Source organism: Suillus paluster (assembly GCF_016628075.1).
Source record: "Suillus paluster strain FC165 chromosome Unknown EDB91scaffold_35, whole genome shotgun sequence".
Taxonomy (NCBI): domain Eukaryota; kingdom Fungi; phylum Basidiomycota; class Agaricomycetes; order Boletales; family Suillaceae; genus Suillus; species Suillus paluster.
Window position 1 is genome coordinate 254,125 of NW_024537595.1, and position 10,928 is coordinate 265,052.

Genomic DNA, 10,928 nt, shown 5'->3' on the forward strand with positions numbered 1-10,928 from the left:
CAAATCGACAGTTGCAGCGTTGCAGCCTTAAGTACTGTGCACGCTGATTTCTTTTCTGCCCGTCTAGATATCCTCCACACCATGTTATTCTATTTTGCATCTTGCGTTATTAGGTATGTCTTCAGAGATGTTCAGAGAGTTGCATACCGATGTATTGTTTAGTTCGGTTGTCGTTTTTCTTTATCCTGGCTACGCATCCTACAAGACACTTTCCCAGAGACCTGCCTCCGAGGAGGATTTGGAACGATGGCTCATGTATTGGTCAGTCCTTGGATGTATCGTCGGAGTTGAGTATCTTGCGGAGTGGCTCGTTTCATGGTCAGTCGGTTTTCATCGATGGCATTAGTATTCCATGCTAAGTGTAAATAGGATACCGTTCTACTACCTCATAAAGACCCTATTTCTTCTCTATCTAGCACTCCCACAGACGCGCGGCTCATCCTACCTCTATATCAACCATCTTCAACCATTCTTCCACACTCATGAGTCTCAGATCGATGCAACGCTCGCATCTTTCAAATCTCGTGTCTATACCTTCATCCATGACAGGTTTCGCACCTTATGGGACGCAGTTGCTGCAGCAATCGGTCAACAGCAACAGGCCAATTTTGCCCCTGCGGGCGGGGTGACAGACAACGGTGCACCCCCAACGTTGGCTGACCCAGCGTCAGGGCCTGCCCAACTTGTTAGGGGACTGTGGCGCTCGTACGGTCCTACTATCGTCGCTTCTGGTACCGCATTGCTGCGGCAAAGTGCTGTGGCAGCGGGAACTTCTGCTGATCAAGCTTGGAACACTCCCGCAAACACCTTCACAAGGCATTCTGACGCTGGTCGTCAGGGCCCTGGTTCATTCATGAAAGATCGCAAGCGCGAGCTCGAAGCTGAGCTTGCATTCATTAATTCGGCAGAGCGGCCTAGTATCCCGACTCCCCCCGCTTCAGGCTCTGTCCAGCCACCCTCCCGTGCATCTTCGGACTTTGAGCTGCGGGAGCGTGGGTCCAGCTTTGTTGGGCGATTCGAGGAGGTGGACGTCCCCAGCGATGCAGAGGGGTACGACATTGATGGGGACTCTGGCCGTGAGGAGGGTCATGACAATAATGAGGCAAGGAAGCCGGCCACCTGGTTTGGCTGGGGGAGCGCGGCGCCAAGCAAGGGTGGAAAGTCAGATTAGCTGGGAGCCGGATCATGCTGGGGATTTGTATCATAGTGGATTCTTATTTACATTCGCACGGGTGTACATACTCGGTAATTCCTGATCATGGTGTATATTTGTGAGGAGTTGCACTCCTCTACCCGGCAACCAACGCTACAGAGCAAGACTCGTAGCGTTTCACCTTACCACATTTTCACACTACCACTACGTACATATATGTGTCATAGCTCATTGCACGCGCAATATTTTCCCTTCGAATTCTCATAGTTCTCGCTGTGCACGTCGTAGCAGACTTACACATCTTTCATGTGCAATTTTCATTGACACCATCATAAATTATTTTTTGCCACCACCAATCCACATGGAACGTTCAGAACGTTCGAAGCAAGTAAGTCGCGGACTGAGTACTGAGTACTGAGCGCCAACTTGAAGGTTATAAACACAAGCGCCAATGCGATAACACGAAGTTCCGATGTTCGCACCGCGCAATCTGATGGATCACATATGGCAGTTTTAGACAGATTCTAGATTCAATCAAACGCAAGACTTTGACCTAGAGTAACTTCTCCGTTTCTCCTCCGTCATAGACGCCAGGGTGACAGTGGAACAAGCCGAGGAGAAAGAGCTGCGGAAGCACCGATCGAGTCGGCGAAGGCACTACCAGCCCTGGTGGGCTGTTATCAGTTATTAACTTATGGTGACTTGAGGTCGCTGTAAGACTGGAAGAATGCCATGAGCCTTCTGGTTCAACGTCCAACACGTCCACGTATTACTTCTTATCAAGAATAAATTCATAAATCTGCCAGTTGGTTGATTAACGCTGGTACGGTAGCAACAACTTTGAATGAAGGACCCATGGTCAACGGAGGATGTCGATGAGTGTAGAAAGGATATATATCATATTTGCTTACTAATTTCGCTGTAGCTGATAGGGAAGAGCATGCTCAATACGTAGCGAAAACGTGGACCTTATCTGATTCGGACGTTTGCGTGCCATGGTGCCATGGAGCTAACTTGTAGATGAATGATCTAGATTATCCAGTTGCCAGTAGCACCCAGGCCAGCGGCTCCATGGCAGCACCTAGATTTCAGCAAGCACGCAGCCGACGCTGAGGATGGCAAAGGTGAGTAGCTTGCAACTTCGATATGATGAGAAATCGCCCGCCATGATGGGACTTTTTAGCCTCGAACATGAACGGTAAATGTGAGAGCGGAAGCAAACTTACGTAAATCGCTGTAATTCCATTTCGATGAAAGACTTAAAGTCAGGGACGGACACAAATGTAGGTTATTGACCTCCGCAACCTTTCTTTTTCTTTCTCCTTAACTGCAGCCCAGTTTTACGCGTCTTCGTTGCCCCCCAGACGCCCAGGTCTAAAATTATGCCTCAAGCATCCCGTGGAAATGCTCGTCAGCCTGACTCCAGGGAGGCCCAAAAGGCTATCGACAAGGAGCAGAAGAGAAGCCGAGGCGCTATGTCCTGCGCCGAGTGTAGAAGGTAGGTACTGCGCAATTGTGTAATTCCTCACTCTGACTCCTTGCGGGCCAGGCTCAAATTGAAATGCGACAAAACTGTCCCGTGCTCTTCATGCAAACGCAGAGGCTGCCCGGCTATCTGTCCTAATGGTATGTGCACCCCGCCAATCTGCTGTTAGATGCTGCTTATTAAGGCTATGGGCGCTAGGCTCTCTCACGACTGGTCAGGGAACTCGGTAGGTTTCATGTCAGCCATTTAGGTGGCTGAGGACTCCATGCCGATGTTATTCCCAATTTCAGGTTTGTGCTAGCAGATACAGAAAAATTGCATCAAAAGATTGCACAAATGAGTGACAGGATTCGTCAACTTGAAGACGCACTTGCTATTGTGCAAACCAGTCCTAGCGAACAGCACCCTCTTCTGCATCGAGATCTCCTGGACATTAAGTCAATCATAGATTTGCATGCTGCCGTGGATGAGGAAACGGCAGGTAAATCCAAAAATGAAGTCGATGATGACTCGCAATACATCGAATCTTTTGGGACGCTCGCCATACGGGACGATGGAGCTGCAACCTTTTATGGCCCATCAGCCGGATCTGAGGTGGGTATTGTCAGCTCTGGGCCTGTGACCTCACAACAGCTAATTGCATCACAAAAAATGCATCTAGAGCTTGCTCATTGTAAGCTATTGCAGTCCTGTCAACAATACCGCTAAACTGATTTAAATTATGTAGGGAGAGTCTGCCGTACCACCTGCAACTAATTTTAGTCCAGGTGACAGATCGCAGCATAATGAACGTCTACCTTCCGCTGTCAGGCATCTGTCAAAGTCTTTCCCTTTGGCTCCAGTGTTTACCGACGAGGTTGATTTTAACTACCTCATTCAAAATTATCTACCTCCTTGGCATCGTGCTCGCCACTTGAGTGAACTGTATCTGCAGCAAGCACCGTGGTTCTTCGGAGCGGTAACAAAGCGACAACTGATGGAGGAGAACCTTCCTTTGTGGTACGCGGAGGCGGCAGATCTCATCTATCCGGGTTCTGTGGCGCCGCCGGTGACATCGGAGAATGAGGCAAATGATGCTTTGAGCAAAGGTCCTCATGAGCTCGCGTTGATGTTTGTGATCTTCTGCTTCGGAGCACTGACGGACCATAGATTACCCCCTGCGCCAGACAACGAGGAAGCCGACATGTATTTCAAGCTGACGCGCGCTGCCTTAAACTTGGAGCCTGTACTTGACCGCCCACCATCAGTGGCAACCATTCAAACGCTGGCTTTACTCGCAATTTATCAAGGCCTTTGCAGCGGAGAAAACAGCATCGAGAGCACCTGGGGAATCTTTGGACTCGCAACGAAGTTGGCTCAGAGTGTAAGCTATTGGTATTTCATTTCTTGTTTCTATCTTGACCTGTGCTCGCCTTTATATAGATTGGACTGCGTTAGTAATTTGATCATTTGGATTACGGGTCAAATCAGCTCATCATCCACTGCCAGACCGTGATTGTGCCCGCTGGCAACTACCTACGCAAGAGGTACAAAAGCGCCGTGCGCTGTTCTGGGAGCTTTTTATCACAGATGGGTGGCAGGTAGATCTGACTTGTCTTGTTATCCTATCGAGTGTTCAACTTTTACATAGTCCTTAGCCACAGGTCGTCTTGCTACGTTTTATCTGCCTTTCGTAGACTGCGAGCTGCCCAACGATCCTGATTCCACGGTTGATGAAGATGGAAGTATTTTGCTAAGCTGTATGTCCTCTTTTCTTTACTTTCGTATGTGGGCCTCAACGATAAATACCTCAGTCCCGGCGTGGAAGGCTCGCTTTGGTTTCCAATGCATATCTACAGTCATCCAACATGCACAGACAGCAAAGGTGCCAAAATATTCTGTTATCATTGAACTGGATCGCAAGATTCGCGACATGGAGCTCCCAAAATATGCTCAACGGCCTCCCAGAGAAGGCGCTGAACTTGCGGAAGCAATGAAGCATTACATGCCCCGTAACTACCGGCACCTTAGTAAGTCCCAGCACAGTCCAGTATCAAAGCAACATCTAAATCCATTGCAGCCCTGCTATATGTTCATCGATGCTTTTTTGCGGAAGCTGTATCAAACAATCCCACAAACCCCATGAACAGCCCATACGCACCATCGTTCCTTGCAGGATATCGCAGTGCCTGTGAACTGATTAGCGACGTCCGTACGCAGTTCGACTTGTTCCCAGCACAGATCGCCCGCTTCTGGGTTCTATGGACCCACGCGTTCTCCTCGTCCGTGAGCAGATTCCGCTGCCATACCATCCTAGATACCATGCTGATACTCCACATATTCAGGTGATGCTATCTTCCGTCGTCACGCATGCATCCGGAAGCGGTTCTCGATCCAAGATCACCACTGCAGCCTTGACCGAACTGCGACGCGCTGTTAACCTTTTCAAGGAAGCATCTGCTTTTGGCGGTCGAGCTGGAAAATTCCTTGTACGTTTGCACTCACAATAGCATAGCAAATACCGAACAATGCTGATGGCGATACCTTGGTAGCCTATCCTTGAGAGGCTGTTACAGAAAGCTGAGCAAGCATACAGTACTGCCACTCCTAGCGTGACTCGACGAGATATTTTCTCGGGCACGGGTCCAACGAAGCCCAAGGATGAACTTTCGATTTTCAGAGGTCAAATAAACAAGGTTGTCACTAAGGCCCCCGTGACACCTTCTTCAGGACGAGCCAGCCATACACCACCTGCAAGTAGCACATCAAATCCTAGTCAATCTCCGCTGTTGCAGGGAGAAGCGGCTCCCCCACAGGCATTTAGCAACATTCACCCGTCGCTGCGCGAGCAGTGGAGCAGGTTCGAGGGCGATCTCAATGCTCAGCTTCATAATGCGCAACGAGACGCGTATTACACCGAAGACGACGCTTTCAGTGTGCCCGCGCATGCCGAAGAATTACGCGGAATGGCCACTGCGCAGGAGGGCCCATCACAGGCGCAGTCGGTCCAGCAGCAGCAGCATTATCCAGTTACACAGCCGCCGCAAGGATACCATGATCACTTTTCCGCCCCATCCCATGGTTTTTCCCAGCCGGTCGAGGCACAGACCCCCTACCAAAACGAGAGCCAGCGCAGGGAATCTGCGTACTCGTCTGGCAGTCAAGGTCAACACTATCAGCATGAGCCTCAGTACGCTCAGCCGTTGCCACAATCCCACCATCACCAGCCTGATCGTACACAATACCATCCGGACCCTCATCAGCAACATCCCCAACAGCAGCAGCAGCAACAACAACAACATCACCATCATCCTGACCCACAGCACCAACACCAGCACCAGCAATACTACAGCCAAGAACAGCCTGGTTTTTACACTCATGTTCCATATCAGTCATCATCGTCCTTCAGTACTGCAGACCCGCGCGCTCCTGGTGACTACAATGCAGAACCTTCCCAATCATATTGGCAATCTACGCAGCAGTCGTATCAGGCGCAGGAAAGCACTGTGTATTACCAGTCCTCACACTACGACAATCAGTACCGAACATCCCAGCAATACCAAGCTCCTGCACCCGCTGCAGAATACCCGTCGGTTACCCAGCAGCACCATTTGCAAGAGACGTGGCAGTCATTTAATGTTTACGTCGGTTCGTCGCGTCCGCTGACGTAGAGCACGCTCCTGTTCCTTCGGATCCGTATTGGCCACGCTGTCCCAGTGCTTTCGTTTGGCTCTCATTGCTACTTAGCATTATTTCCTCATTCTGCTTAGTTGTTCTTGTTACCCCAGCGCAATGTGTATTATTACTCCCCAAAACGATGTACATAAATCATATCTGACCTCGTGTGCCTGATTATCCATGTGTCCTTCGCAGATCGATCCTGAAGTGAGACGCAAGAACTCTGTGGACCTAGAGCCCTCGACATAGATATTTCGCCCTTGCAACTTGCGCTCTACAAAGTTCTAACTCGGTAGGGACCGCGAGAATCGAAGCCAGTAAAATCCCTGAACTGTCAGCAAAACCAACGGAAGCTATCTTAAACTCTCGCTCTTGCTTTGTGAGCTCGGGGTCGTGTACCGAGGATGGATCTGGTTGCTCTTGATTAATGCGATGGAACACGTTGACACTAGCGGACAATCAATCAGACAAATCATCAGCTTCTGTGGCTGAAAATAGGACTCACTAAGCCAATCCGCCGCATATGCCTTCTATGCTGATGAGCACAAACACCAGGAATATACTTCCTGCCGCACGATCTTCCGGAAGCAGCCCAACAGAAGATTCTAAGACCAGTATAAGCAGTATCACGAACTGGATGATAGCCGGAGCAGGGAGGAGGTGGGCCGGAAGGGTTTTCAAGCCCAGAGATATGCTTGAACGCGAGAAAAAGACCGTGGTTTGGTAGACTAGCTGTAAAAGAGTCGTTATCAGAACGTGTTCCGAGGATCACGGCAGATGATCAAGCGGACCTGCCATAGTGGATAATAGTCGCGGACGGAGTGGATGATCTTGCTGAGAAGGCCGTGTGACGGAACGGGGTATAATAAGGTTGGTGCGATACCCTGTATATGTTCAGAAAGACTAGAAGCGCGGGACTGTGGACAACGTACTTGGTTGATAGTATACTCGAACTAGGTCGCTTGGGTCAGAAGGCAGGCGCTACACTTGAGATTAATGGATACTTACGGTATAAACGCAAACTGGTAGCAAATTATTAGACGTATAGGGATCGCGAGCAATAGAAACTACTCACATAGTGGAAGCATATATTTCAATAGCATCGGTTTGACCAAACGCCATTTATCCGTGGCTGATAAGGCGACGGTGATCTTGGGCTCTACATGAGATTCTAAGCCATCTTCTGCAGATAAATCATCGGTAATTTCAGTCGCAAGGTCGTCGGCAGGAACGAGTGTGTATGATGCAGAAGATGACTGGTGCATAAATGCTGCTGGACGAGGAAGCAGGAAAAAGTACGCCAGAGGAAGAATAAATGGGAGGACCTGTGATGCAACATGAGAGATGTTTTCTGACCACTTTATTTATATTCTTACCGCTGAGATGCCAACACCAGTACGAACACCCAGACCCCTGAGTTCCCACCACATAAATGCTCCGACAATACCTGCAGCTCCAGTACCTGAGGCGAAGTACCTGTCAAGTAGCATTAATATGGAATAACTCAAACCGTAAGATGACGCGGACCCAACGCTTTGACCTCCTGCCGAACGGCTGTATGTTGTCGAAAGCTGTAAGAAGGACATTTCTCCCAGACCTGTTGTTTGTTGTTCGAAGTGAGAAACAGGTGTGCTTGATGGATTTGTGAACTCACCCGACGAAAACGACGCAAAACATATTCCCAACAGCCTCGAAAAGAGGCTTTCATGCAAGGCAATGACCTGTGTAATATGTGAATTGCGGTTTATAAGTAAATCTGGTGTCAGCTTACCAGCATGCCTATAAAGCTTAACGTGCAGCAGCCGATAATGCGTCGGGCATAACGTATGCGACCCTTGAGAAAGTACGGCCACCCAAGCTTCACAAGTAAGGCGGGAGTGATATTACAGAAGGCAATAATGCCCTTGGGTGTTGACGGAGGGACAAGATCGAGCGCAGCCGAAAGTATGATGACGTAGAGTACTTTATGATGATGAGAGCCTGCTTTTGAAGAAAGAAAAATGACATACCATTGTTTACGAGTCCAAAGAGGAAGAAAGATACTCCAAGCTTCAACGACGACCGTTTGTGCATGCCTGCCGAACAAGCTAATCAGTACGGGCTTCGATGAAAAATGGCGTCATGGTGCAATTCAGTTCTAGCCTGGTGACTGATCACCATGGCGTCAAATTGGAAAGCTTTGCTACAATCAACATACCACTTGCCATTCATGTCTAACACTGACCTGTGCTAGGTATAACTAAAGAATCCTCTACCAAACCTCCTTCACTATGATGAGCGGCGGCGTGTCGTTCAACTGACATCTGGGGGAGCAACCGGCTTGGATATTGTGAGCAGGAAGAGAGTTCGAGCGTATAGACTGAAGTTTGAGATTGTCGCAGGGCTCAGATGTCAATATCATAAAATACTGTGCATCGACGCAGCTGGTCAAGTATATAAATGTGTAAGTAACGCTTGGAAAACATGTTGCATCCCTGTTTGAATCTGACCCCCCTTTTTGGGGTCAGTGAGTACAGTTCGCTGACACAGTAACACTAGTTGGGAGGACCTCTGAGATACTAGGAGGGCTGGTAAGTTTTTCAGCATGTCTAGGTCAGCACATATATTCACCATGGGTTATCATGTCTTAGGCATAATCTGCCAGTGGTAACCTCAGGTCGAAATTTATTTTGATTCAGTAGCAACCGTGGGCCAAAGAGATCGAGTCTTGGCAACGCACAAGTTCTTCGACGGAAATCACTGCGATATATGCAATGCATCAGATTCATATTAACTCAACACCGGAATATCACAATAGCAGGTGATGGACAACCCAAGCACTCATAAATCGAAGAGTTTCAAACCCTGCAAAATACATGCATATACCACCTCATGGTATCAGATGAAGTTGGGGTCCTCACACAGCCTTGGAGAACCCAACAGCGACCCGACTGAGGTCGAAAACTGTGTAATATTGGCGGAGGAACACATCACCTGAAGGGACTTATCAAAAGGAAGCCCATGGCCAAAAATAGATCACATTCGAATGATCCACAATGATGAACCTCCAGGTAGGTTTATCCAGATCGGTGAACGAGGAAATGCACGTGCTCTGAACTTCCAAGACGTAGGCGCTTCCCTTGAGTGTGTAGGGCTTGCTGCTGAGATAGAACGTCAGGTCGGGAAGGGAGGGGACTTGGGAGAAGTCGACTTGGTATTGACCGTTCCATGTCTTGGTGCCGCCAATTTTGGTGTTGAGCGTTTCGGCGATGTCGGTAGGGAATAGAATGAAGGGGTGCCTGTGTGCAATCTGATGAGGAACTGGAGTCGCTCAGACACAGAGGAGACTCGCCAGTATCAATAGCGCCTGTCTGATCAAGGTCCAGCTCATCGTTTCCAAATGGGACCTTCTCAAGCTCAACTTCCCAGTATGCCTTGCGGCGGACAGGGACGTAGGCGATGCTACCAGTGTAGACTGCGTAGTCGATTCCGCCAATTGTGGCCTCACCACCGTCGGCCTCGGAGCTACCGAGATGGAAGGCGAAGACGGGCTCATCGAGGAGACTTTCGTCAAGATAGTGAGGTCACCGATGGTGGGGACGTCTTGGGAGACGTAACCCGCCAAGGAGTCGGCCGGGGGTCGTCCTGGATGGAGAATTCGGAGCCATTGGCCTTGTATATGGAGGAAGAACGGGACTCGTACTTGGCTTGAAAGAAGCACGCAATAGATGTGCACTCGGAGCTGGGGACCCAGAGGTTGCTCGACCTAAGTACGAGTGAACTGTGAGTGGACGGCAAAAACAAAGGGGGAAATTCCTACTCAATGTCAAGGATAACCCTAAATGACTGAGGCGAGGAAGATCTCAGTATAATATTGAACGTTCATGTAATCTGAGAAACGTGAGTAGGTCGGCAAGAGAAGAGAGGGCAGTTACATACTAGTGAAGGGGACATTGTGTCCACCGTTGATGATCTCCTGGGTCCAGAAGAGTTCATCGTCTCTTGTTGGTGGACGAATGTAGCACCGCCAGCACCGATCAAAGGTAGCTGTTGGTGAGGAGCTAGTGTGCTGTACTTTTCAGCGAGATAGGGACTATAATGCCAAATGAGGTACTTGTAAGTACGGTATCGAGGGCGCCGACGAAGGAACAACCGTCTTGACTCCTTCCTAGGGGAGACTAGGATCAACACATTCGTTCCTGCGAGAAAGACTGAATTTTAAGGACAGGTGCGGTTCATATATTCAGCGATATCAGCACCAGTGTTGGGATCTCTGACATGTCTAAAGTTGCGATTTCAAGGAACTTCAGGTCTCCAACCCCACTGTCTTACAAACGGTAAACGTTTGTAGCTCAATACAAACCTGAAAACTACTGTTTGCGACTTTTTGAAAGCGCTTAATAGCCTACCCTGGCTTCGCCGTAGGTAAGTATGTAGTTGCCGCGGACATTTACAATTCCACAAGACGTCGCAAGCCGAGGACAAACATTCGGGTCCTGTCAAGCACCACAACTGATGAACTAGGCCAAAGGCAGTAATCCGGGAGTCCTCCCTTCCTCCTAGCCCATTGCAGGTGACCACTTATAAACTGTAATGGGCTTGGGCAACTCCTGCCGTGAGTAAAGTTAAACTTATCATTGAAAATCACATCTG

The 10,928-nt window shown here is 49.1% G+C and overlaps 4 protein-coding genes across 4 annotated transcripts; 2 read left to right on the forward strand and 2 right to left on the reverse strand.

The window, feature by feature from the left end:
- The first annotated feature begins 16 nt into the window (after nucleotides 1-16).
- On the forward strand, nucleotides 17-1,476 carry EDB91DRAFT_1140556 (TB2/DP1, HVA22 family-domain-containing protein). Its single transcript, XM_041318965.1, has 3 exons — nucleotides 17-113; nucleotides 163-318; nucleotides 370-1,476. The coding sequence occupies exons 1-3, from the start codon at nucleotides 82-84 to the stop codon at nucleotides 1,169-1,171; spliced, it is 990 nt and encodes a 329-aa protein (XP_041176050.1). The 5' UTR covers nucleotides 17-81; the 3' UTR covers nucleotides 1,172-1,476.
- An 858-nt stretch (nucleotides 1,477-2,334) lies between these two features.
- On the forward strand, nucleotides 2,335-6,390 carry EDB91DRAFT_1140568 (fungal-specific transcription factor domain-containing protein). Its single transcript, XM_041318966.1, has 13 exons — nucleotides 2,335-2,651; nucleotides 2,703-2,779; nucleotides 2,838-2,865; nucleotides 2,930-3,233; nucleotides 3,301-3,312; nucleotides 3,367-4,002; nucleotides 4,062-4,071; nucleotides 4,128-4,219; nucleotides 4,270-4,378; nucleotides 4,433-4,648; nucleotides 4,699-4,904; nucleotides 4,964-5,107; nucleotides 5,171-6,390. Exons 1-13 carry the CDS (start codon nucleotides 2,536-2,538, stop codon nucleotides 6,287-6,289), a joined length of 3,069 nt encoding a protein of 1,022 aa, XP_041176051.1. The 5' UTR covers nucleotides 2,335-2,535; the 3' UTR covers nucleotides 6,290-6,390.
- Nucleotides 6,391-8,374, reverse strand: EDB91DRAFT_1140571 (batten's disease protein Cln3). Its single transcript, XM_041318967.1, has 10 exons — nucleotides 8,306-8,374; nucleotides 8,068-8,258; nucleotides 7,951-8,017; nucleotides 7,673-7,893; nucleotides 7,372-7,621; nucleotides 7,305-7,318; nucleotides 7,229-7,249; nucleotides 7,088-7,180; nucleotides 6,802-7,028; nucleotides 6,391-6,744 (listed from the first exon to the last, which is right to left on the reverse strand). The coding sequence occupies exons 1-10, from the start codon at nucleotides 8,367-8,369 to the stop codon at nucleotides 6,528-6,530; spliced, it is 1,365 nt and encodes a 454-aa protein (XP_041176052.1). The 5' UTR covers nucleotides 8,370-8,374; the 3' UTR covers nucleotides 6,391-6,527.
- A 799-nt stretch (nucleotides 8,375-9,173) lies between these two features.
- EDB91DRAFT_1083065 (aspartic peptidase domain-containing protein) lies at nucleotides 9,174-10,229 on the reverse strand (the record flags this gene model as incomplete). The annotated part of the gene is made up of 5 exons (XM_041315572.1): nucleotides 9,174-9,269; nucleotides 9,316-9,574; nucleotides 9,615-9,800; nucleotides 9,824-10,041; nucleotides 10,215-10,229. The coding sequence occupies 5 exons, from the start codon at nucleotides 10,227-10,229 to the stop codon at nucleotides 9,174-9,176; spliced, it is 774 nt and encodes a 257-aa protein (XP_041176053.1).
- Between the last annotated feature and the right edge of the window lie 699 nt (nucleotides 10,230-10,928).